The sequence below is a fragment of the Lissotriton helveticus genome, chromosome 1_1 (genome assembly GCF_964261635.1).
Source record: "Lissotriton helveticus chromosome 1_1, aLisHel1.1, whole genome shotgun sequence".
NCBI classification, from domain to species: domain Eukaryota; kingdom Metazoa; phylum Chordata; class Amphibia; order Caudata; family Salamandridae; genus Lissotriton; species Lissotriton helveticus.
The window spans coordinates 1,473,533,881-1,473,557,651 of NC_136057.1; the positions used below are offsets into that span (position 1 = coordinate 1,473,533,881).

Consider the following 23,771-nt stretch of genomic DNA (forward strand, 5'->3'; position numbering starts at 1 on the left):
AAAATCATCATGACCATCACCCGTTAATTCGTGGAAAAGCTCACCATCTCTGGTGGCTCGCGGTACACCCGTAGCCAGGCCACTATACCTCTCTCCCTTTCCCTCACTTCCCTCTCACTCTCTCCTCTCTCACCCTCACCCTCTCCCTCTCTCCTCTCTCCTCTCTCCCCCCTCTCTCTTTTCTCTCCCTCTCTTTACCTTCCCCCTGCCCTCCTTTTTCTCCCTCTCCCCATCTCCCCCTCTGCCTGCTCTCCTCTCTCTCCCTCCCCTCTCTCCCCTCCGTCCTTCGCTCTCGTCCTCCCCCTCTCTTCTTACCCTCCCTCTCTCCCTCTACCCTCTCTCCCTTTCCCTCACTTCCCTCTCCCTTTCTCTCTCTTCCCTCTCCTCTCTCCCCCTCTCTCTCTCCTCTCTCCCCCTCTCTCTCACCTCTCTCCCCCTCTCTCTCCTCTCTCCGTCTCTTTACCCTCTCCTTTATCTCCCTCTCCCCACCTCCCACTCAGCACCACCACAGCATCACTCAGCACCACCACAGCACCACCACCACAGCACCACTCAGCACCACCACAGCACCACCACAGCACCACCACAGCACCACCACAGCACCACTCAGCACCACCAAGGCACCACCACAGCACCACTCAGCACCACCACAGCACCACTCAGCACCACCACAGCACCACTCAGCACCACCACAGCATCACTCAGCAACACCACAGCATCACTCAGCACCACCCCAGCATCACTCAGCACCACTCACCATCACCACATCATCACTCAGCATGACCCCTGCATCACTCAGCACCACCACAGCACCACTCAGCATCACCACATCATCACTCAGCGCTACCCCAGCATCACTCAGCGCTACCCCAGCATCACTCAGCACCACCACATTATCACTCAGCGCCACCCCAGCATCACTCAGCGCCACCCCAGCATCACTCAGCGCCACCCCAGCATCACTCAGCGCCACCCCAGCATCACTCAGCGCCACCCCAGCATCACTCAGCGCCACCCCAGCATCACTCAGCGCCACCCCAGCATCACTCAGCGCCACCCCAGCATCACTCAGCGCCACCCCAGCATCACTCAGCGCCACCCCAGCATCACTCAGCGCCACCCCAGCATCACTCAGCGCCACCCCAGCATCACTCAGCGCCACCCCAGCATCACTCAGCGCCACCCCAGCATCACTCAGCGCCACCCCAGCATCACTCAGCGCCACCCCAGCATCACTCAGGGCCACCCCAGCATCACTCAGCGCAACCACAGCACCACTCAGTGCAACCACAGCATCACTCAGCGCAACAACAGCACTACTCAGCACTACAACAGCTTCACTGGTTCAAATATGTTCTTTTAATGTTTCAAGCTGTTTTCAAGCTTTCATGCTTTATTACAAATCACAAAAAGATGTTAATATTTCACTTCTGTTCTTGGATTTTCGTCACAATAAAAAACACTGAACATAATCTTCACAAAAGTTATTTACAAAAATGTATGCTATTGTCATTACAAATTAAATTAATTTAAGTATTAATTATTTAAAAAAATTAAAAGCATTATTTGTAATATCAATACATCTAAGTCACGTAAATATAAAACATGTTGCATCACAAATGCTATAGGTGTCACATTTGCGAAAATTATAACTATTGCCATTGTAAATGACAAAGCTATTAATTTAACTATTTGAAAAAATAACACATAAATAAAAAAAAATTGTAAGACCAATAGCTCAAACTTTCCTAATGCGAGCCCTATTGCATTTCCAATGCTTGTTCTGTTTTCTTTCTCTATTTCTCGTACTCTGTCCTCACATCCGGTTCGCCGCAGAGACTGCTTCTGCGACTAACTACGCGAACAACGGGTTTCTTGCACGCCGTGCTCTTTCTAGACACTTGTGAGTTATCTACCACATCTCTTTTTTTAGTTATCGCACGTCTAGTTGGTATCACAACCTTCCCTCATTGCCTGGATTGTCTTTTCAGTTTGATTGTGCTCACCGAGAACATCTAGCATTGTGATTCTTGATATAGCGGTTAGGTAAGCCCCCGTTTGTTAGTGCATGTACTTCACTTTCGGAAGCTTGAAGCTATCAGTTAGTTTACCTACACGCTCCTCCTCTATTTTAGCTTCCCCATTGATTACGCTGGCCGTCGATTGTTATACCGGCATATATTTATGAGCGCTTTGCTCATATGGGTAAGACACCTCACCCTCATGTACTCTTTACGTCTTGCATGAAACTCAAGGAACTAGCTATAGCTTTCGTCCACTTCTAAGCTATACTTGGCACTACCATGCCTCGCATGCCACTTTAGGGATGTTAAGGTTTTCTTGATTCACCCCTTTCTCACGAATTTACTTTCCGTCTCTGATTCACTTAATTTCTTTCTTCGATCTACGTCTTCCTCTGCCCCTTTGAGCTCATCAATGTTTGCATCTATCGAATTTTGACTCAATTACTGTATTGTTTCTTTAGATTCACCTGATGAAGGGCTGTCCCCGGAGACCGAAATGCATTGGAATTTTTAAGCTGAACTGTTTTTGAAGATTTGTTTGAACACTTCACGTTTGGATTTTGTGAACTTTGAACATTATCCTTGAACATTTTGATTTACTATAAAGACTTCTCAACTGAAACACAGAAGACTCTACGTTGTTTACTTTATTGTATTTTGTATCACTATGGTTAACAATTGATTGATTGGTTTAACCCTATGGTCAATTGCCCAAGATTTAGCTATTTACACTCAGCTTGAGTGATAAGGCAGTGCATTAGGTCTCTCAGATCATCGTCGATGAATTCTTTCATAGTTCTACGAGTCAGGCAGGGGAAGTACCAGCAGGGCTGCCTGCAAGTGAGGCCAGAACATCCTCCCTCTCCTTCGCTCGAGCTGCTGCATCAGGCCCATGAGAAGGTGAGGAAGGCTTGCCCACGGTGTGCCAGCGATCCGGCCTGCTGTTGCGGGGTGTAGAGGCTGTCTGCGGGCAAGGCGGGTCCGGGTCCGGAGACCCAAGAGATCAGAGACCTCCCGGAGAGATCGCAGTTGACGCAGCCGCCTCTCAAATTTAAAGATAATTCGGAATGGATGGCCCAAGCATAAGGAATCCCTTTCTCCATCAGGTGTTGAGTGATGGGCCGGAATTCTTTCGGCTTAATCAAAGTAATGGCAGAGAGATACTTGTATAGGGTTGGAGTGAGACCGCGGACTTGTAGAGGGTGTGAGTCTCTGGCTTTGTGAAGAATAAGCTCCTTCAATTGGAAATTGCGAACACATGCCAGGATGTCTGGTGGAGGCGCAGTGGACCGGCGAGGAAGGCGCATCCGATGTACTCTGTCAATTTGGATCTCTGTGGTGTGTTCCGGGCGAAGAATATGCCGGAAAAGGGCTTGGACAAATTCCCCGATATTTCCTTCCTCGCTCCCTGTTTCACCCTGCGAATTCGGACGTTATTGCGGTGGGAGCGGTTCTCTAGGTCCTCCGCTTGCCCCTGCAGCTCGACGTGCTGTTCTTTGAGGAGAAGGACGTCCTGTTGTAGCATTTCAAGCTCCTCGTCACGCCCGTTTTCATGCTCCTCCAGGGTCGCAACTCTGTCCCCTATCCCCAAGACGTCCCGACGTACCTCGCGGAGGTCCACTGCCAGTTGGTCCTTGACCTCCTGGAGATCCTCCTTGAGCGCGGAGAACCAGCGAGGTCATAAAGGCCTTTGTGGCCCGGTGCATCCGCTCCCTCACCACCCCCGAAACCAACTCCGAGCTCTGACTTGCTGTCTTGGCCTGCAACATGTCTCTGACGAGTGAACTTTACTGGGCCGCCCTGACGCCATAAAGGCCCCCTGCAAGCAAGGCCTGGTATGAGGAGACACCACCACTAGCGACACCCGGATGAAATGCGAGGATGGGGTGGGTGGCTGGGCAGGTGCACCAGGCCCAAAGAGTGTATTGTGTGGTGCTAGGATGAAGTCTGCTGTAGCTTTCACAGAGGGGCCTATGGGACGCGCTTACAGGGGTGTGCTTGCCGGCGAGCAACCAAGTAGTGCCAGAGATCTCAGTTGCACCCCAAAAATAGTAGCGCCGCACCACGTACGTATCACCCGAGCACCGGAGGTAATCAAACCATATGTGGGGGGGTGCGCTTCACCACCGACCGGAATCTATGTGCCACCTCACCTCCCAACAGCCCTCAGTCACAGCCCCCCCACAGCTGCAGATGGCAAGAGCTGAACAAATGTCTCCTGGCAAGTCAAAGGGCTCCTCCGCGATTGGCGCTAGCAGGGCCCTGTGAAAGTAGGAATCCCAAGTCCTTGTCCCGATCTACACAGGGACGGTCACGCCCTGTAGGAGGAAGATCGCTGGCAGGAGGAGGCTGAACTGCTGGGAAGGAGCACTATGAGCTAGGACCCAGACGAGGCCGTACAGCAAGAGTGGGCGTCCCCGCAGCTTCAGTCACTGGCAGTCCGTGGGCGTCGTTCACCGCCCCGAAGCGGACTCACACGGGCTGTTCAAAGTCCGGGCCTGACCGGGAGACCCCACTCCTGGCAGCAAATGCGGCGGCCGACGTGAGAGATGAGCCAGGCCGCCACGAGGATTGGAGCAGGGCACAAGCTCACTAGGATGGCAGCCGCGGTCTGCGGGCACCAAACACCACCTTGAAGCAGGACCGCGGCAGCGGGTAGCGCAGCTCAGCCCCCGGCCCAATAAAAGCTGCACCTGTGCCGCACAACAGGCCAAAAGCGGTACAAAAGGGGGTGGTGATGGACGGAGCATCTGAACCAATCAAACACTCGCACCCAGTCAAAAAATCTGGGTTTGATCCATCACCGTTCTTTAGCCCACTCTGCCACCCCAGTTTTTGGCCACCATAAGTGTGGCAGGGTATGCTCAGACGTGAGTCCCTTGCTCACTTTGCCACTGGATTCAAGCAAGCCGGGCTGAAGACGGCTGTAATGCCAGAAACCGGTCCTCGGAAGCTTGTTTCCGGTCCAGGGAAGGCATGGCTTGGCAGTTCGGGCTGGACTGTTCCCATGAGGCACAGGGTCAGACTGATTTGCATATAGCCATGTCTGAACTGGGGTGGCGGAGTGGGCTAAAGAACGGTGATGGATTAAACCCAGATCTTTTGACTGGGTGTGAGTGTTTGAGTGGTTCAGATGCTCCGTCCATTACCACCCCCTTTTGTACCGCTTTTGGCCACCATAAGTGTGGCAGGGTATGCTCAGACGTGAGTCCCTTGCTTACTTTGCCACTGGATTCAAGCAAGCCGGGCTGAAGGCGGCTGTAATGCCAGAAACCGGTCCTCGGAAGCTTGTTTCCGGTCCAGGGAAGGCATGGCTTGGCAGTTCGGGCTGGACTGTTCCCATGAGGCCCAGGGTCAGACTGATTTGCATATAGCCATGTCTGAACTGGGGTGGCGGAGTGGGCTAAAGAACGGTGATGGATTAAACCCAGATCTTTTGACTGGGTGTGAGTGTTTGATTGGTTCAGATGCTCCGTCTATTACCACCCCCTTTTGTACCGCTTTTGGCCACCATAAGTGTGGCAGGGTATGCTCAGACGTGAGTCCCTTGCTCACTTTGCCACTGGATTCAAGCAAGCCGGGCTGAAGACGGCTGTAATGCCAGAAACCGGCCCTCGGAAGCTTGTTTCCGGTCCAGGGAAGGCATGGCTTGGCAGTTCGGGCTGGACTGTTCCCATGAGGCACAGGGTCAGACTGATTTGCATATAGCCATGTCTGAACTGGGGTGGCGGAGTGGGCTAAAGAACGGTGATGGATTAAACCCAGATCTTTTGACTGGGTGTGTGTGTTTGATTGGTTCAGATGCTCCGTCCATTACCACCCCCTTTTGTACCGCTTTTGGCCACCATAAGTGTGGCAGGGTATGCTCAGACGTGAGTCCCTTGCTCACTTTGCCACTGGATTCAAGCAAGCCGGGCTGAAGACGGCTGTAATGCCAGAAACCGGTCCTCGGAAGCTTGTTTCCGGTCCAGGGAAGGCATGGCTTGGCAGTTCGGGCTGGACTGTTCCCATGAGGCACAGGGTCAGACTGATTTGCATATAGCCATGTCTGAACTGGGGTGGCGGAGTGGGCTAAAGAACGGTGATGGATTAAACCCAGATTTTTTGACTGGGTGTGAGTGTTTGAGTGGTTCAGATGCTCCGTCCATTACCACCCCCTTTTGTACCGCTTTTGGCCACCATAAGTGTGGCAGGGTATGCTCAGACGTGAGTCCCTTGCTCACTTTGCCACTGGATTCAAGCAAGCCGGGCTGAAAACGGCTGTAATGCCAGAAACCGGTCCTCAGAAGCTTGTTTCCGGTCCAGGGAAGGCATGGCTTGGCAGTTCGGGCTGGACTGTTCCCATGAGACACAGGGTCAGACTGATTTGCATATAGCCATGTCTGAACTGGGGTGGCGGAGTGGGCTAAAGAACGGTGATGGAAACCCAGATCTTTTGACTGGGTGTGAGTGTTTGATTGGTTCAGATGCTCCGTCCATTACCACCCCCTTTTGTACCGCTTTTGGCCACCATAAGTGTGGCAGGGTATGCTCAGACGTGAGTCCCTTGCTCACTTTGCCACTGGATTCAAGCAAGCCGGGCTGAAGACGGCTGTAATGCCAGAAACCGGTCCTCGGAAGCTTGTTTCCGGTCCAGGGAAGGCATGGCTTGGCAGTTCGGGCTGGACTGTTCCCATGAGGCACAGGGTCAGACTGATTTGCATATAGCCATGTCTGAACTGGGGTAGCGGAGTGGGCTAAAGAACGGTGATGGATTAAACCCAGATCTTCTGACTGGGTTTGAGTGTTTGATTGGTTCAGATGCTCTGCCCATTACCACCCCCTTTTGTACCGCACAACAGGCCAAGGCACTCCCGGGAGAATCAAAGCACCGGCACGGAGCAAGAGACCGCTCCAGCCTGCCCCCCCACCCGGGACGGCCTGGGGGTCGGAACCGCCGACCGGGCGAGATCAGGGGAGCCGCGCGATGACTGGTAACTAAAGCCCCCAGCGGGCGAAGAACGCAGCAGGATTGTCGCAGGCGGTCAGCTGAGTCCGGAGGGGCAACCAGGTGGATGGTCTTCACCGCCTGGCGATAGTCCGCAGCCGCGCCACGTGGTCAGCAGTCCCGAGGCCTGGCACAGTACCCAGCAGGGATGTGACGACCGCTCAAGTGCTCTGTGGGCAGCCACCGCAGGTCAGTCAGCCAAATGTGGAGTCCGGCCCCAGCTAGGGATATGTATGGAGTGCAAATTTTAATGCTAATGCACTCGGCGGGCCGAAGCGATCACAAGGCACGTCCTATGCGGTCGCCATCTTAGCCAAGCCCCCTGTGCGACTTTTTTAACAAAATTTGTCAGTTATATACCTGCCAATATATCTGTGACATTGTTCCATGAGTAGATATGACAACCATATACAGTGTGCTGTTCTAGTAATCAAAACTGTTTGTGGAACGCATCAATGGAAAACAACACAATATTACATATGAAATGTTGCTCAAAGACAACACATTAAGAATACTGCAACCATCTTAACAGTTCCAAACACTGTAACTTTATTTATTTTCTTTGTTGAGTATTCGTTTCTTAAAGCTTCAAAGCAATGTTTCAAGGTTCACAAATCCCAATGCATTTCGGTGCGGAGCACCTTCATTGGGGGAAAGCTGCAAAAATATACAAATATTGCAAATGTTTCTGATATTCATAATATAAACACAATAGCATCAGTTCCAAACAGTTTCAACAGTCCAACTGTTTTCCAAAATGAGATTTCAGAGCGTGATTAGGTCCAAAACCACAATTCTATGTGTGACAATGTACAAGTCAATATGATTGCAACTATACCAGTGCTGCAAGCCTGTTGTTCAAATCACGCAAAAATATGCAATGTGATGTCACCCTGTAAATCACCAAAAGTGTATATTTGATTGCTTTTCTTTTGGCTGCCGTACATGGAGTAGTCGCAATTGGTTTAATAGAGACTCCCTCTTGTTGTTATAGAAACGAATACTCAACAAAGAAAATAAATCAAGTTACAGTGTTTTGAACTGTTAAGATGGTTGCAGTATTCTTATTGTGTTGTGATTGAGTTACATTTCATGTGGAATATTGTGTTGTTTTCCATTGATGCGTTCGACAAACAGTTTTGATTACTAGAACAGCACACTGTATATGGTTGTCATATGTACTCATGGAATAACTGTCACAGATATATTGGCAGGTATATAACTGACAAATTTTGTTAAAAAAGTTGCACACCTTATAGGGTTGGTGAAAAGTGCGTCTTCAGGTTCAGAAAGGTTCTGTTTGAAATAATTTGTCGTTTTCATGTCTGCCATTTTGGCTGGGTCTAGTGCAACCTCTTTGGTGGAAGTCTTGCACCAAGAAAATATTGTTTTCTGCCTGTAAGAAATTACATTTCTTTTTTTGTTCAGGGTAAGGCCACAGCTTTGCAGTATTTCAAAAACGCCCCTTTACTAAATGTGGCACTCCTCTATGGTTGTGGTGTTTGTCAGTGTGCCATTAAAAAAAAACTCCATCAATCCAGTCAAAACTTCCCTGGTGGCGTTCTGGAAGTCCTCTGTTGTACTACATTCCAAGACTCAGGTGAATTGACACTTTGTTCCATGCCTAAAAGGGGATTCAGTATCAAATGTTAGTATCTGGGAGTCCGATAAACTTTCGACAATGGTTTGAAGCAATTCACCATAATAAATTATCCAGTCAGTGTCAAATGATGATGAGTTTGATGGCAATTCTTGGAAGATGCATGTACGCACATGTATGTTTTTTTTAAGATTTGCATGTGACCACTATTGGAGAAACTAAAGGGTGGACTCTTAAACCAGTTCAATGATCTCTGCCAGTTTTATGTTTGGCGTCCACGTTTTGGTCTGATGTGGAAGGCAACCTATCATTGAGAAAGGGCCACCTGCTGAACTTCGTCATTGTACAGCCTAATCGTTTTGTCTTTTAAACAGTCAATGCTCTCAAAAAGACTTCTGTACTCTGATGTGGGGAGGGCAACGTTATTGGCGTGGACACTATATGCGAACAGTATGAGCTGCTACTGTTCTGCAGTTTAGCAGGTGAGTAAAAGTCCGACAAAATCATGGGTGAGACCTACTTTGGACGACATGGAGACACCATCAAGAGCCAGATACGTTTGAGTATTGGTTTCGAAGCCAAAAGGTCAAATTGAGCCTTTGCAATAATTTTGACAGAGAGCCTGTATCAAATATGGGCAAGAACTTCTTTATCTCCTCAGTGAACCTGGCACTTAAGGTGCGGTTGACTATTGTTTCTTCCTCTTCCCATGCTGTAAACTAAATGTACCAATCTATTTTCTTCCAACTCGCTCTAATCTATGCCATTGCCTCCTTTTGTGTTGTTTAAACAAACTTAAATGTGCAGGAATTGGCTAGAGCCGTTACAAAAAACGTATTGCTCGCATGAGCTGCTAGCTAACTGTGGCATATCCTGAGAGGAAGAACTTGCCTTGCTCATTGCAGATTTGTAGCTCAAGCTCTGTTGTGCATGTTGGAGCACAAAACAGCATACATAGTTATCTGTATGTGACCTGCTCTGAAGCTGGCCTTCCGGGTGCTTATTTATTTGGGATCTCATATCACTCAGCGACCCTACACTATTTAAACAGGCAGAAGCATTTGGCTTTCAAGACACTAGCATACATGCCAACATACCTGATTCAGGCGGGAGATTCCTGTTTCCGAAAGGCAAAAAACGTTCTCCATCCTGAAATTGTCCTTACTGCAATACAGTTCAATGGAAAAAATAAATTCTCTGGAGTATTTCATCTTTTAAAATTCTATTCTATCTGCTTTTCAGATGTTGTTTTTTTTTTTTAAACCTTTTTATTTGTGGGTATCACAGGCAGATTTAAACAAAGTAATCAGAATTTTGTTGTACATAACTACCAGTATTTACACAAATATTACAAAAAGTAGTTGACCAAAACTTGCAAGTAATGAGCACTACTCCGACGGGCACTTAAATACAGTAATAAACAAAAAGCTAACACAAATAAATACAGTCTTATCTAAATTAAAGATAGACATAAATACAAATCAGGTTAGTTAATTTCGGATGTGTAAAACATGCCTCCCCAAATTCTCTTTACTTTAATCTTTGCTTTCACTCCTCTTTTCCTGGCTAGAGATAGTTCCATATGATGTATCTCTTTAACCAAGCACCACCATTCATTCGCATTGGGTGCTTGATCAGCTATCCAGGCTCGAGCCAGTACTAGCCTTGCGCATGCCAACACAATAAAGATTAAATCTTGAAAAGGTGTAGGATTGGTCTGTATACCTATCAGAATCATTTCAGATGTTAAAGGTGCATCAATTAGCAATTTCAATCTCAGTATCTTTCCTATACTGTCCCAAAACGGAACTAGCGCAGGACAAAGAACCAACATGTGTTCTAAATCAGCGGCCTGTAGATGACATTTTGGGCATTTAGTTCGATCATTAAAGGCGTTATTCGGGGACCATTTGCTTATTTGTAGAGGTGTATAATAAAGTTGGCATATTGTTTTATATGCTTGCAGTTTTAAGCTTGAAGAATGGACTAGCGTGTCAATTTTCTTTAAAGAGTATGATATTTCATTCGAGGTAATACCTATGGGAAAGTGTAAGGCCCATTTCTCTGCTATTTTTAGACATTCATCTTGTTTATTTTCCATAAGACACTTGTATCCCTCGCTAATAGTTATTTTTTGATTTTCCTCTCCCTTGTATAAGCAGTGCCAAAAATCCGAGTCCAAAATCTTTCAGTTTTAATTTTCTTACAAGGAAGTCACGAATTTGTACATATTTAAAATAAGTGTATTCTGGGAGCTTATATAATAGCCTAAACGTTTCAAACTCCAAAAAACCTGAGGAGCCATACAGATCCCCAAGTTTCAGTATACCTTGACTCGTCCATATTTTACACCCAGAGTCGAAAAAAATGCTAGGTAATCCTGGGTTGTTCCATAGGCGTAAAAGAGGATGATAAAATGACAATTTATTATAATTCATAAGTATCCTCAAAATGTTAATCATGTCCTTTGCGGTCTTGAACCTCACTCTTTTGAAGTAGTTTGGGTCATTACTTCTAGCCAAGAACTGCAAGCAATCTGGCCCCAGCATCAATTGATGAAAAAAATATGGGTTGCTGGAATTAAACAAGCTCTGTAGCCGCCCCATAAATGATGCAAAATAATATAGTCGAAAATCTGGGAAATTAAGCCCTCCCTTTATAAATGGGAGTTTCAGAGAAGAAAGTGCTCTTCGGTTCTTTTTATAACCCCAAATGAAGCTGCCCAATATGCCATCTAGTTTTCTAAAGAAAACTGGGTTTATTTTCAGGGGTATGCATCTGAATAAGTATAAAAATGTTGGCAAGATGTTCATTTTAATAAGGTTGATTCTCCCGATGAGATTTAATGGTACCTTATGCCACTTTTTAAGGAGGGTCTCAGTTTCTTTTAATAAAGTGTCATAGTTCAGTATAATAATTTCCCTTATATTAGATGTTAGCTTGATGCCGAGGTAAGTAGCAGCATAGCATACTCCCATCACAGATATTGGCGGTTTATAGTTGGCTATAATTTGGGTTTTATCTAAGTTTAACTTATAGCCCGAAACTTTTCCAAAGATTTCAGCCTCTTTAACTATACCTAACATGGATTCTGTCACATCGCTAGTGTAGATTGCCAGATCATCGGCGTATGCTGTTATTTTAAGAGAGTTTGCCCCAGATATAAATGGTTTTATCATAATTTGAAGCTGTATGGCATTAATAAAAGGTTCCATAGAGAGTGCAAATAAAAGGGGTGATAAAGGGCAACCCTGCCGAGTTCCTCTTCTGGGAAATTTGGTGGAAAGTAGACAGTCGTATCCAATTAATGCATTAGGTAAATAGTAAAGTGCTTTTATCTTTGTAATGAATTTACTCTTAAACCCCATTGCTTTCAAAACTGACCACAGGTAATCCCACCCCACTCGGTCAAAAGCTTTTTCAGCGTCCAGTAGTATAATACCTAGTGGGGTGGAGTCAGTTGCGGCCATGTCAAGCACTGTGATGGCAGTATTTACATGTTGCGTCGTATCTCTACCAACTACAAAACCATGCTGGTGTTTGCTAACCAATCTCGGCATTATAGGGGACAATCTCAAGGCTATTAATTTGGCAAACACCTTGGCATCAGCATTAATCAAAGAGATTGGGCGGTATGATCCGCATTCCGTAGGAGTTTTATTTTTTTTCAAAAAGAATATAATTTTGGCGGTGTTCCAGGATGATGGGGCCCCATCATCTGTAACAATCTGATTGATAACCAAACAAAGTACAGGCACGAGTTCCTCCCATAATAATTTATAAATTTCAATAGGGAGGGTGTCATCTCCGGCAGCTTTTCCAGATGGGAGGGAAAAGATAGCTAGTTTTAATTCTTCCTCAGTATAATCTTTTTCTAGCTCTTCCATACCTATCGAATCGTTCTCTGATTGCCAGTAATTTTTGATATAATTCTCCACCAAATCACTAGAGGGCATATTCTCAGGGGTATACAGCTTAGTGTAATAATCAGCGAACTGCTGCAATATCTTATCAGCTCGAGTATAAATAGTACCGTCTGTTCCTTTTATACTCTTAATTAGAGAGGTGGTTCGTTCGTCAGCTATTTTATAGGCAAGTATCTTTCCTATTCTGTCACCGCTCTCATACTGTGTAATTTTATATTTGTATAGTTTAGCAGTAATTTTATCTCTTAAAATTTTTTTAGTCTTGCAGCGCAGCGTAGTTAATCTAAGTTCGAGTTAATCTTTGTTTAAATTTTTAGGAGCTCCTGCGCTTTCTTTTCTAGCAATCTCAGCCAGGTGTTCTTCTAACCCTCTAATTCCTGAAATTAAGCATTGAGTCTCTATTTTCTGATTTATATTCTGCTGAATAATATATTGCTGTGCAAATCCTCTGATACTGGTCTTGCAGCATTCCCAAACTAAAGTGATTTTAGTCAAATCAATATTAAACTCTAAAAATTCCTTTATGTGAGCTTTCAGTAGAGGAATGAACGTGTTATCTGATAAAAGATGTCTGGGGAAAGAAAATAGCCTGGGTTCTTTTTTTGAAGGAAGTACCTTAAAAATTACCTTTATAGGATTGTGATCCGACGTCACCTTTGGACAGATCTCCATTTTACAGCCATTGATGATTTGGCTCGTTGCCCATGCCATATCTATACGGGAATACATTTTATGAGGTATAGAATGGTAGGTGTATCCCGCCAATGTAGGGTATAGCTGTCTCCAGACATCTTTTAATTTATGTATACGGGCCAACTATAAAATAGATGCCCTGGTTTTGCACATTCGCTGTGAGGGGGTACTCTTGGTCGTGTCTGTCGTGTAGTTTATAACACAGTTGAAATCCCCCATGATTAATATCTCTCCCTCCCACCCTAGTAGTTCTATATTCAAACGATCAAAAACTGCAGCATCATCATGATTAGACCCATATACTGCACATATGGTGTATTTAGAAGCTGATACCGTAATTTGAGCGATGGCCCATCTACCCGCTTTATCAGATGCAACCCTATTAACCTCTGCCTTGAATGTTTTCATCCTTAGTATAGCTACCCCCCGTATCAGGGCATTAAGAGATGTGCTGGTTATCAGCTCATACCCCCCTTGCACCAGCATTTTCCTATCTCGATGTCTTATGTGTTTCATTTAGCAGTGCCAAGTGAGGGTTATACATCCTTAACTCTTCGTATACAAGCTGCCTTTTGTTCCTATTATTAAGCCCTGATACGTTCCATGCTAGACAGTTAACTTGGCACATTTCTTAGTTCAGAAATGTTCTGGATAACCGCTTCTAGTGACCTATGTACCCATTCTGAAATTATAAATTTGTAATTTACATCATACCTGCCTGTGATACACTTTTTAGTTAGCCCCACTCCCCTCCCACAGCCACCCCCAGGTCTGGACCTAGGTCCCTCCCCCCACCCTGTACCTACCCGGAAGCCTACCCCTATCTTCTGCTGCCGCTGGTTAGGCAGCGAGACAGTGTGGACCCTCCACGGATCCTCCCCCTCCGCATCCCATCATGCATACTTAAGTATCGTATTATCGGGTTAGAGAGCGGGAGAAAAAGAGAAAAAAAAAAGAGAAAGTCAAAAAAATAGTATCAAATAGTATCAACTTACAAAAATAGAGAGGAATAAAGAGGGAGAGAGAAAAAGAAGTGAAGTGAAGCAGGAAGGGAAAACACAATATCCAATCGAGTCTCTTTATATAATAAAATGAAGTACTTCTAGTATTTTTAGCGGGCGGTTGTTAATGATGCGAGAAATTGTTCGGCCTCCTTGAAATCATTAAATATGCGGGTGTGGCCTGAATTTATAACCTTGAGCCTAGCAGGTTCTTGTAAATAGACCACCGCCCCAATTGACTTCAAGGGGTCTATCAATGTTCTCAGTTCCCATCGCTTGTCCATTGTGGCCTTGCTCAGGTCGGACTTCGTGAAAAACGTTACATTGTCTACCGTCACTGGAGTGTTTGGTCTAGCCTTGATGGAAATTGCTTGCCTTAGTAAAAAGTTCCCCAGATAGATCAAGATAGGTCTTGGAAATCTGCTATCCTTGTTTTTAGCGAACATGGGCAATCTGTGAGCTCTCTGAACTTGGGAGTCCTAATCCCAATCAGAGAGGTCTGGGAAAGCTTTGTGTAGTAACTTAACCATGTATGCCCTAGCGTCAGCCCCTTCTGATCCCTCGGGAACCCCCAAAAAGCGCAGATTCTGGCGCCTCTGGCGATTTTCCAAGTCTTCGACTTTATTTTTAAGCGTTACAATGTCTTTGTCCTGGCACTCAGAAGAAACAACCGTGGTAGCTAAAGTTTCTTCTACCGTAACAATCCTCTGTTGAATTTCCACTATCTCCTCTGTGACATTATGTAGTCTGCCTGTGACCTCCTGCAGACAATTCTGCATTTTGCAGTTATCTTCCCTTAGCTGAGAGCAGTTGTGCAATACCTCCTGGCGGTGCTCTAAAAGAGTCTGCAGAATCAAATCCAGAGAAGTACCTGCTGTCACGGATACTTGGTGTGGTTTTGGAGGCAGAGTTAGTATCGCAGATGGGGATGGTATCAAAGGGCTTGGTATCAAAGAGGTAACATGGGTTGAATCAGCACATACAGAGGGTAGAGGAGATAGCAAGTCTACAGTCTCACCTTCTTTTGCAGCTAAGACAGAATCCTCTACCACTCTTGACACACCTGTTATTAAAGAGTCTGAAGGGGTCTTGGTATTACTCAATCCCTCCATGGGGCTATTACCAGAGATAGTTTTAGAACCACCTTTAGCTTGTATCCACTTACGTAATGGACTCTGATCTTTCAAGAGTTTCTCCCTAGTGATTGCAGATGCTAGTGTCAATGACATGGAGTTAAAGTTCATGCTTCTGCCCTTTTTAATCTTAGCTTTTGCCTTCTCTTTCCTTTTTTGTAGACCATTAGTCTTGTCATTCATGATTATAACAGGATCTTCATCATTTTCATCACCCTCAACCCCCTCCTCATTAGCCAAATCCTCATATTTATCCTCATTGGAATCCACACCAGAGGCTCCTGAGACGTCAATTTTCGCAGAGTCCTCCCCTTTTCTAGGTAGCGATTCGTATAGGATGTTTCCCGCGTTTACAATAGTCTCACTAATCTCACTTGTTATGTCTGTATTTGTGGAGCCTAAGTTTTGGCTGTTTGGTTGGCTTTTTAGGTTAGAAACTCCATCACCATCTTCAGCATCTTCAACAGTCACATTAGCTTTCCTCTTATTAATAACCAAGTCCTGGTTCTGTGCCGCCTTGCTCAGCCCCTTGTTGACTTGATATCTCTCTGCAGCCTTTTGAGTAAACCCCCCCGGATCAGCACCTAGCTGGGATGAACTAGCTTTAGCTGTGATGACTATGGTGGTCACGGCTATAGGAGCTGTAGGGGGCGCATTAGCATCTTTATTAGTGTTAATACTAATTGCATCTATGTTCTCATGTCCCACAGGGCCGAAAAGAGCCGGAGAGGTAACTGGCGTTTTGTTATTAGCACTTTCGCCTTTCCCTGTCACTGTCTCATTTTTAGTTACGTTTACTACTGGTTCACAAATGGGCGTTTGCTTACCGCTCTGCTTGCCTTGTGTGTTGAAGGGGGATCCGATGGTTAATTTGGCAGCTGCTATTGGAGTTTTTGTGACAACTGTTTGCAATGTTGTTACTGCTTCTTTTGTTATAACAGCCGGTTCTGCAGTCTCTTTACCTTCAGTAACCTCCTTGTGTAGTTTATTCTGCCGAGGGGGGTTCTTGGGTGCGCTTTTAGGAGCCATTATAACGCTACCTTCCAGCTTTTTTTTACTTCTTGTTCTCGCCACTTTCGTCTGTTCTACTGGCGCGTTTCACGTCCGCTTTGTTCACTTTGTCACTCAAATTTTTTTCCTGCCTTAGAAAACTTACAGGATCTTTTCAGTGGCTTCTGCAGGTGGACACCTCCTCTGCACCTCACTCTGTGCAGTTCTATCTCTAACTCAGATACCCACTGTTTTTCTGACAATCCTCTGCTCAGCTTTTTGCTCGGCTTTGCTCAGCCTCTCTTTCCGTCTGCACCCTTCAGTAGTGCCGCCGTCGTCGTTGATTAGAGCTAATTAAAGCTACAGTGCTCTTCAGTGCTCTTCGGTATCAATGCCCGTATCGGTAGTCAGCTTCAGCAGTTTCTCCCAAAATCCGCCTGTTGAGCAACTAGTGAGCAGCAAGTGAGCACAGGCTGGTAACCGCGGCACCCGGCAGCTATCGGCTTTAGTACGGCTAAGGTGGAATCCTTTACCTTTCTTTTTTTTTTTGCTTTTCAGATGTTGACATATATGCACTAGTGCAATGCAGTGGCGACACTGCACATTTGTTTGTGTTTTGGGGTTCCTGGAGGGCCAGGAGCTGGTACTCTTATTTCTGTGAAACCCTTTGTATTCTTGACCCATCAATTCTACCTCTGTTAGCTTTTCAGAACATTTAGGAATAGTGTAAACAGCTGTAACATTACTTTGACGTACTCATCTTGTATTTGTTGCATTGAGTTTACATTTAATAGGGAAAAATACCAGATTTTAATGGTACTCCAGATTTTCTGCAAATACCACACAATACTACTGGTCGGTGCGGCAATGGACAGGTTGAATTACTGATGTATCATGTTAGAAACATTCAGGTCAATTTATAGCCGCATACAATTCATTGTTTTACATTGTTAATATAAATATGTAGGTTATTTTGTAATTTTTAGCACCTCCAACCCTTGCTTTGAGATTGTTTGGGGCTGTTCTTATTTTGGGCTACTTTTGGTAGGCCCAGGCTCGTTCCGGGCTTCTTTTTAATGTGAATTGGGCTTGTTTTGAATTTCAGGTTTTCTCCTTCCTTCAGTGGGCGGGCTCGTGGCTTACCGATAAAGGACTTTCGTTAAATTTATACCTATCCACTGTGCCCGCGGCAGGGTGTAATGGAGGCCTGACCCTGGCGACCAATGCGAACGGCCTGGTGCCGGTAAGTAAAATCCTTACCACCCCTGTCCCAAAACGCTGCTTAGTGTCTGAACGACTCCATTCCTAAAGCATCTCAGTTGGTGCCTTTCACTGCCTTGAACCACCCGGCTTGGCTTGCACCGGGTGACGTATACACGCGGTTGCTGTTTTCTTCCCCGCCTACATCAGTTTTCCCTTCGAGTCCCGCGGCCCAGCATAGGCCTCGCTTTCACACTTTTCACACTAAATCGGTGCAGTGATGAGTGACACTTGTGTGTTCCGTGCTCTCGCAAGCACGCACGGGTCTGCGGTGCCATCGGGAGCGGTACTCGCACAGTAGAGGGGGCGGAGCAACATTATTACACTGTTTAACGGGATTAAAAAATGTTTGGGAAGGGTGTATATTTTAAAAGGGGCGTGACCAAAGGCTCGTAATCGAAAATCCCGCATAAGTAGTAGTAATCAAGATCTGTAAAATAAAATTGTTCTCTTTACCGAGCCTGCCCCACTGATCAATATTTCGATGACCCTCCGATAGTTTTGTTACTGCATCCAAGTATGTTTCACAGCAACCCACAAAAATACCTATAACAAGCCAGATCTATTGTCTTTGCCAACTATGTTCGATAAACAAACATTAATTTGTTGTAAATACTAAGAATCAAACGTTTTTCAATTATTTAAACATGGCACAGTGGAATTAAATATTACGAAGGCGCTCGAGACGGACTGTGGAGTGTATCTGAGACGCTCGTTCTCTCCTACGCACCACTTTCTGCAGTCCATGTGATGCAGCAAGATTACCAGCTTGGGTTATTCTAAAACACCATACTCACCCGGGCCCATTAACACGCATACAATAAGCTGATAATTACCGCTGGCAATAAGGACTTATTTTTACCTTATAGTGAAGTAAACCTGTACACCAATTCTTACCAATACCTTATCACCTTAGTTCTCAATTTCCTCTGGTCGGTAGATCCGGTTGTTCGCATAATTGGTATAATGACATTTACTTTTATTTCTTTAAATGACCACAGACTCTGGAGAGTTTTAAAAACTTTATCTATGCAATCATTTTGTGAGTCAAATACCAATAAGTGTCAAACACCAACTTTTAAGGAGAAATAATGTTCTAAATTAAGATATAAAGACTTAATAAAATCTCATGACGTTGGTACCTGGGATGGGTAGAAAAGGAAAATGGCACAAGCCACACAGATTTATATTTATCTAGAATGGTGTGAAGACCAACCCCTGGCCAAGGAGCTGGAAAGGGACTCCTGAGTAGTCAGGAGCCAACAGATCAGGACAGGTAACCTCTTCTACGTGCAACACCAGCGTTGCAGCCCTCTCTGGTGCTACTCTTCTCGATTCTTCCCCTTCTGGATGGACAGATTCTTCTCGCTCAGCAATCTCTCAGACTCTTCTCTCTATCCTTTCTCGAGTCTTCTGTCAGAGTGTTCGAGCAGCGTCTCTGACCTCCGTGGCCTCCGCCGTCGTCTGCTTCATTGATGGGTCGGTGACCGGTCTGTGACAAGTCTGACTAACTGACTGAGCCTACCTTAGTTATACTATTCTCAGTGTATATACCTCCCTCCAATGTTTCAATATTTGTGAATCCCCTACTTGTGATTGGACCATGGGATTGGGAGAGGTCATCACTCCATACTAATATAAAGTCATTTTCTTAGGCTTATTGTTCTATGTCCCCTCCCCTTAATTACTTTCCCAAGATTTAATTCCAACCTGCATTTCACATTAGGATTTATACATTGTATACAAATGTGGCTTTTTCTCCTTCCCCTCTCCGGGTCAAGAGGTGCTGTTCCCAGGCGCGTCTTCTTGTCAACTGTACTTGGCAGAGTTTCAATGTCACAGCTCGAAGTTTGACAGCGCCCAAAGCGCTTGCGCAAAACTAGGCAAGATGGAGATTTCCGTCACCCTCCAGGCCCAAATACGAACTAATAAAGTCAAAGAAAAACATGTTAGAATACAAAAACAAGCATTTACAATGCAATGGTTTCGCCTTTGGAAAAGTTTGAGCTATTGGCATTGTAAATGACAAAATTTGTATTTATGTGTTGGTTTTGAAACAGATAAATAAATGGCATTGTCATTTACATTGCCATTAGCTTAATCTCTTGCAAATGTGAGACCTATTGTACCCTACGGACGAGCTCAGCAGACAGCAATTACTACCACACACACCCAGAACCAGCCACACACACACACACACACACACACCCAGAGCCAGCCCCACACACACACACACACCCAGAGCCAGCCATACACACACACACCCAGAGCCAGCCATACACACACACACCCAGAGCCAGCCACACACACACACACCCAGAGCCAGCCACACACACACACCCCCCCAGAGCCACACACACACCCCCACCCCCCCAGAGCCACACACACACACACACCCAGAGCCACACACACACACCCAGAGCCACACACACACACCCAGAGCCACACACACACACCCAGAGCCACACACACACTCCGAGGGCAGGGAAAAAAGCACGGCGAGGGGGCAGGGAAGCAAGCACAGCGAGGGGTTTTAGGCTATGTAAGATACACTATAGGGTAGCTTTTCCTCAACACATTATCTAGAAACATGACTTGCCCCTGTGTCACTGATGAAGTTTCCACACAAAGCACAAGTCACTTTATACTGTTTTGCCCCTTATAGACTGATTAGAGGCAAGATTATTTAATTTCTGTTTCAAAGAATTCTAATTCAAGAATGCATAAAGAGGACTTGAGCTTCTTAAAGAAACTTTCTACCCATGAGATATACTAAATGTGATAAACGTCCCTTAACTAAGGAAATATATGAAATGCTGGGATTATGAGTAACATTGGTAATTAAGAATTTTTAACCTTGGTATAGTGCTGGTGATGTAATCGGTTTGAGTTTGAGTTTTAGAAAATAACAAAATATTGTCGAATTGGTGCATTATGAGACCCAGTCCATTTTTTAGTAAAATGTGAACGAATTTTAATGCTTAATAAACAAGCAGCAGGCAACAGAGGCAGACGCAAAACCGGAGCACAAGCAGCAGGCAACAGAGGCAGACGCAAAACCGGAGCACAAGCAGCAGGCAACAGAGGCACACGGAAAACGGGATGTAGTTTCCGTGATGACCTGGACTGAGGTGGTCACCCTATATAGGACTGTGGGGGTGACCAGTAAGATCACGAGGCCTAACGGAAGGTTGCAGCTGCATGCGAGAGAGAAACCGAGGAGAAACAGTGAAAGACAGAAGAGAGCTATTTAAAAAAAATGCAGACTAAGCTACACAAAGAGAAGAAATAAGAAAGACGAGATGGGTAGAGAGAGGAGAGATAAGGAGACAGGGAGAGAGAAAAAGAGACGGTTTAGTATAGTGTGAGAGAGAGGATCTATGGAAAGAGAGAAGGATAGGGGAGATAGATCGAGAGAGAGATGGGCTCTAGCACAAATATGCCCCCACGAGTTCCGTGGCTCCGAAGACGAATGCCTCCTGTCGTGGGAGTCCCTCGTGGGGGACTCGAAAGAAATGCCCCCGCTTTGGAAGAGCCTCGTGGGCTCTGAAAACAAAATGCCCCTGAAGCTGCTAAGACGCCCGCACTCACCGGGAGCTTCTTGCGGACACAGCGCTCTTCTGCCTGTATGCTCCATGGCTCTTCCTTGCTCCAGGCGGGACGGGCTCACGGGCAGCGGGAGGGGGGGCAGGCTCACGGACAGCGGGAGGGGGGGCAGGCTCACGGACAGCGGGAGGGGAGACGGGCACATGGACAGCGGGAGGGGGGACGGGCACACGGACAGCCTATGCTGGTCTAGACGCAGAGCCGCTGCCAGTGCGCCACACTGCACAGAGTGCACAGTATTAATGTGCTGTGTTGCGATAGACATGCAGTGCCAAAGTTGATGAAAAATGCTGCACTGCGTGTACATTGCTCGAGTCATGTCCGGCGAAACAGCCAGTACTTCTTCCTGAAATCCGTGCCACAGGTGGGTCACTGGCAAGGACTCGGGGCAGTCCAAGGACACCTCCTGAAATCCACCTCGGATTAACTGTTTCAAGTAGAGAGAGTTACACAATTGAAAAAAAATCTTGGTTAGTAGCAAGTCGATCTACTGACTAACTTTAATATAAAATAAGTATCCAGACTTTTTAGCACAGTGTTTTAAATACTATTAGCTATTGCGTCGATTTTCGGAGCTCCAGGCATATTATATATTGCTGTTTGTGTGCTTCCTTTCTTCTAGCAGCGAGGGCATTGTTTGCCCATCTCTTGGAATACAGCGCTCTTTCGTAGCAGTGCTACAGAGCATATCTAATTCTACCACCATCTTTGCATTTAACTCTGAAATAAAGTTGACTTTATGCAAATGACCATCATATGATCACATATCTAGACGTTGGGTTAGGTTATAGGCATTTGTATAGCGTAGTGTGTCTGGTGTGAAGTATTCTTATGTACTTTGGCAAGGTTTGAGCTGTGTAAACCGGCCAAAAATGAAATGGGGATTCTGCCTGTCACCCAAAATAAAATGTGGATTCTGCCTGTCTCCCACGCTCTAATCTCATCCTTAAAGAATTAAAGGCAAAGCATTAATCTTTCATGTGAGATAGATATCCCTATATAGAGGCTGAATCCAGGCTACATGACAACTGACTTGCTTCTGAGCTCACTGATAACATTGCCATCAGGTTGGGGGCTGGAATATTGATTAATGTTTACAAACTCTGACTTTTAATAAATGCTTTTAGACGCACAGACATAATCTGGTGTACTAAGGCGAAACTCTTCTGATGGTTAAACAAATACACGTTTTGAATTCTAAAGACATCTTATCATATTCTAACATGATGTTTGTGGAATGATTTGCGTGCCACCTATTTTCAAACCTCGGCTCGTTCCAGGGCTCTTCGAGACAGAGCCGAGCCTTGACTCGACTCTCCCTAATAATTTGTTGCCCCGTAGACCCCAATCTGTACGAATATATAAAAGATGAGCATGTTCCACATTGACTCCAAGTCGCGTTGTTGGAATCGACGACCCCCTATAGAGATTCTGTAATGTCACGCTGTCCCTTTACCCCAGTCTCCGTCCTATGCGCATGCCTCCGTGCTCCCCGCAGCGCCTCTCCCTGCCCTTGACTCTGCCTGGCTCTTACCTGCCTCGGGCCGGGCGCAGCAGCACTGCCCGGCGGCGGCGCCCAGGAGCTGTATCCTGCCCATCGGCTCTCCTGCAGAAGGACTGGAGCTGGTGCCGGCTTCCATCCTGGAGTGAGGGCGGGATCAGGGGCTCAGACCGTGCCCCCTCCGGCCATCCCAACTCCTCAGCGCTGCCTGGGAATCAGCAATGCAGTGGACCCGCCGACGGGAGCGCCCTGGAGAGGGGGGTCTGGAGAGGGGCAGAGACTGGCGCGGGGGGGGGGGGGCAGAGAAAGGGGGGAGTGGGTCGAAGAGGAGAAGCACAGGCTCTTGAACAATTGGGGCACAGTGATCGCACCGTGCGAGCAGGAGAGTATAAAGAGAGGAGGCGCGGCATGCAGAGGTAAAGGGGCGCCATAGAGGGGTGACAGCAGCGCCACTTGAGGTGAAAGCAGAGGTCAACGGGGGGGCTATTATAGAAAAGCAGGAAGGGGGAGGACGGGGTGTTGGGTATGGAGCAGGAAAAGGCAGGTAGGGTAAGAGAAAGGTAAGCGGAGGAGGGAACTGCTCGAGGTAGTGGCAAGGTCAAAGTTCATGGAGAGTTGGGAGAAAAGGAGCGAAGGCAGAAAGTGTGGAAGGGAATGGGGAGATTGGGGGGGTATTTTTATTTAGGGAAAGGACATGAAAAGGAAAGTAAAACGAGATTGTAATTCAAGGTGTGTCACAGAAAAGCAGCATTTCGAGAGGTGGAGGTGAGCAGGGAGGTACGGGGGGCGTGAAAGACACCTTGAAAGAGGAGAGGTACAGTACAGGAAGGAGGTGAAGAAACGGGGAGCGTAAATCAGTGGGAAGAAATCGCGGCAGAAGAGGAGAGAATGTAACAGAAAATACTGGAGAGTAGAGGCAAGGGGGAGGTGGAGGGGACACACTATGCAGCAGAAATTGAGAGAAACGGAGCAGAGATGGAGGCAGGAGCAGGACATGGTAGAGGAGAGAAACCCCGAAGGAGGGCACGAACGGAGAGCGAGAGCCCTTGG

At 46.2% G+C, this 23,771-nt stretch overlaps 1 protein-coding gene across 3 annotated transcripts in view; it reads left to right on the top strand.

The window, feature by feature from the left end:
- Nucleotides 1-23,771, top strand: part of PAN2 (poly(A) specific ribonuclease subunit PAN2) — a 1,642,407-nt gene that overhangs the window by 720,291 nt on the left and 898,345 nt on the right. The window contains exon 1 of one of the 3 annotated variants that reach the window (XM_078686378.1): nt 17,436-17,597. The exons of 1 other annotated variant lie outside the window; for it this stretch is intronic. Coding sequence is in view for 1 of the 2 variants with exons in the window: in XM_078686384.1 (XP_078542510.1) it covers nt 17,578-17,597 (20 nt within the window). In the remaining variant the exon portion in view is untranslated. Of the gene's footprint in view, nt 1-17,435; nt 17,598-23,771 lie in introns of those variants that run through there. One more of the 3 variants, XM_078686384.1, reaches the window with a different exon arrangement.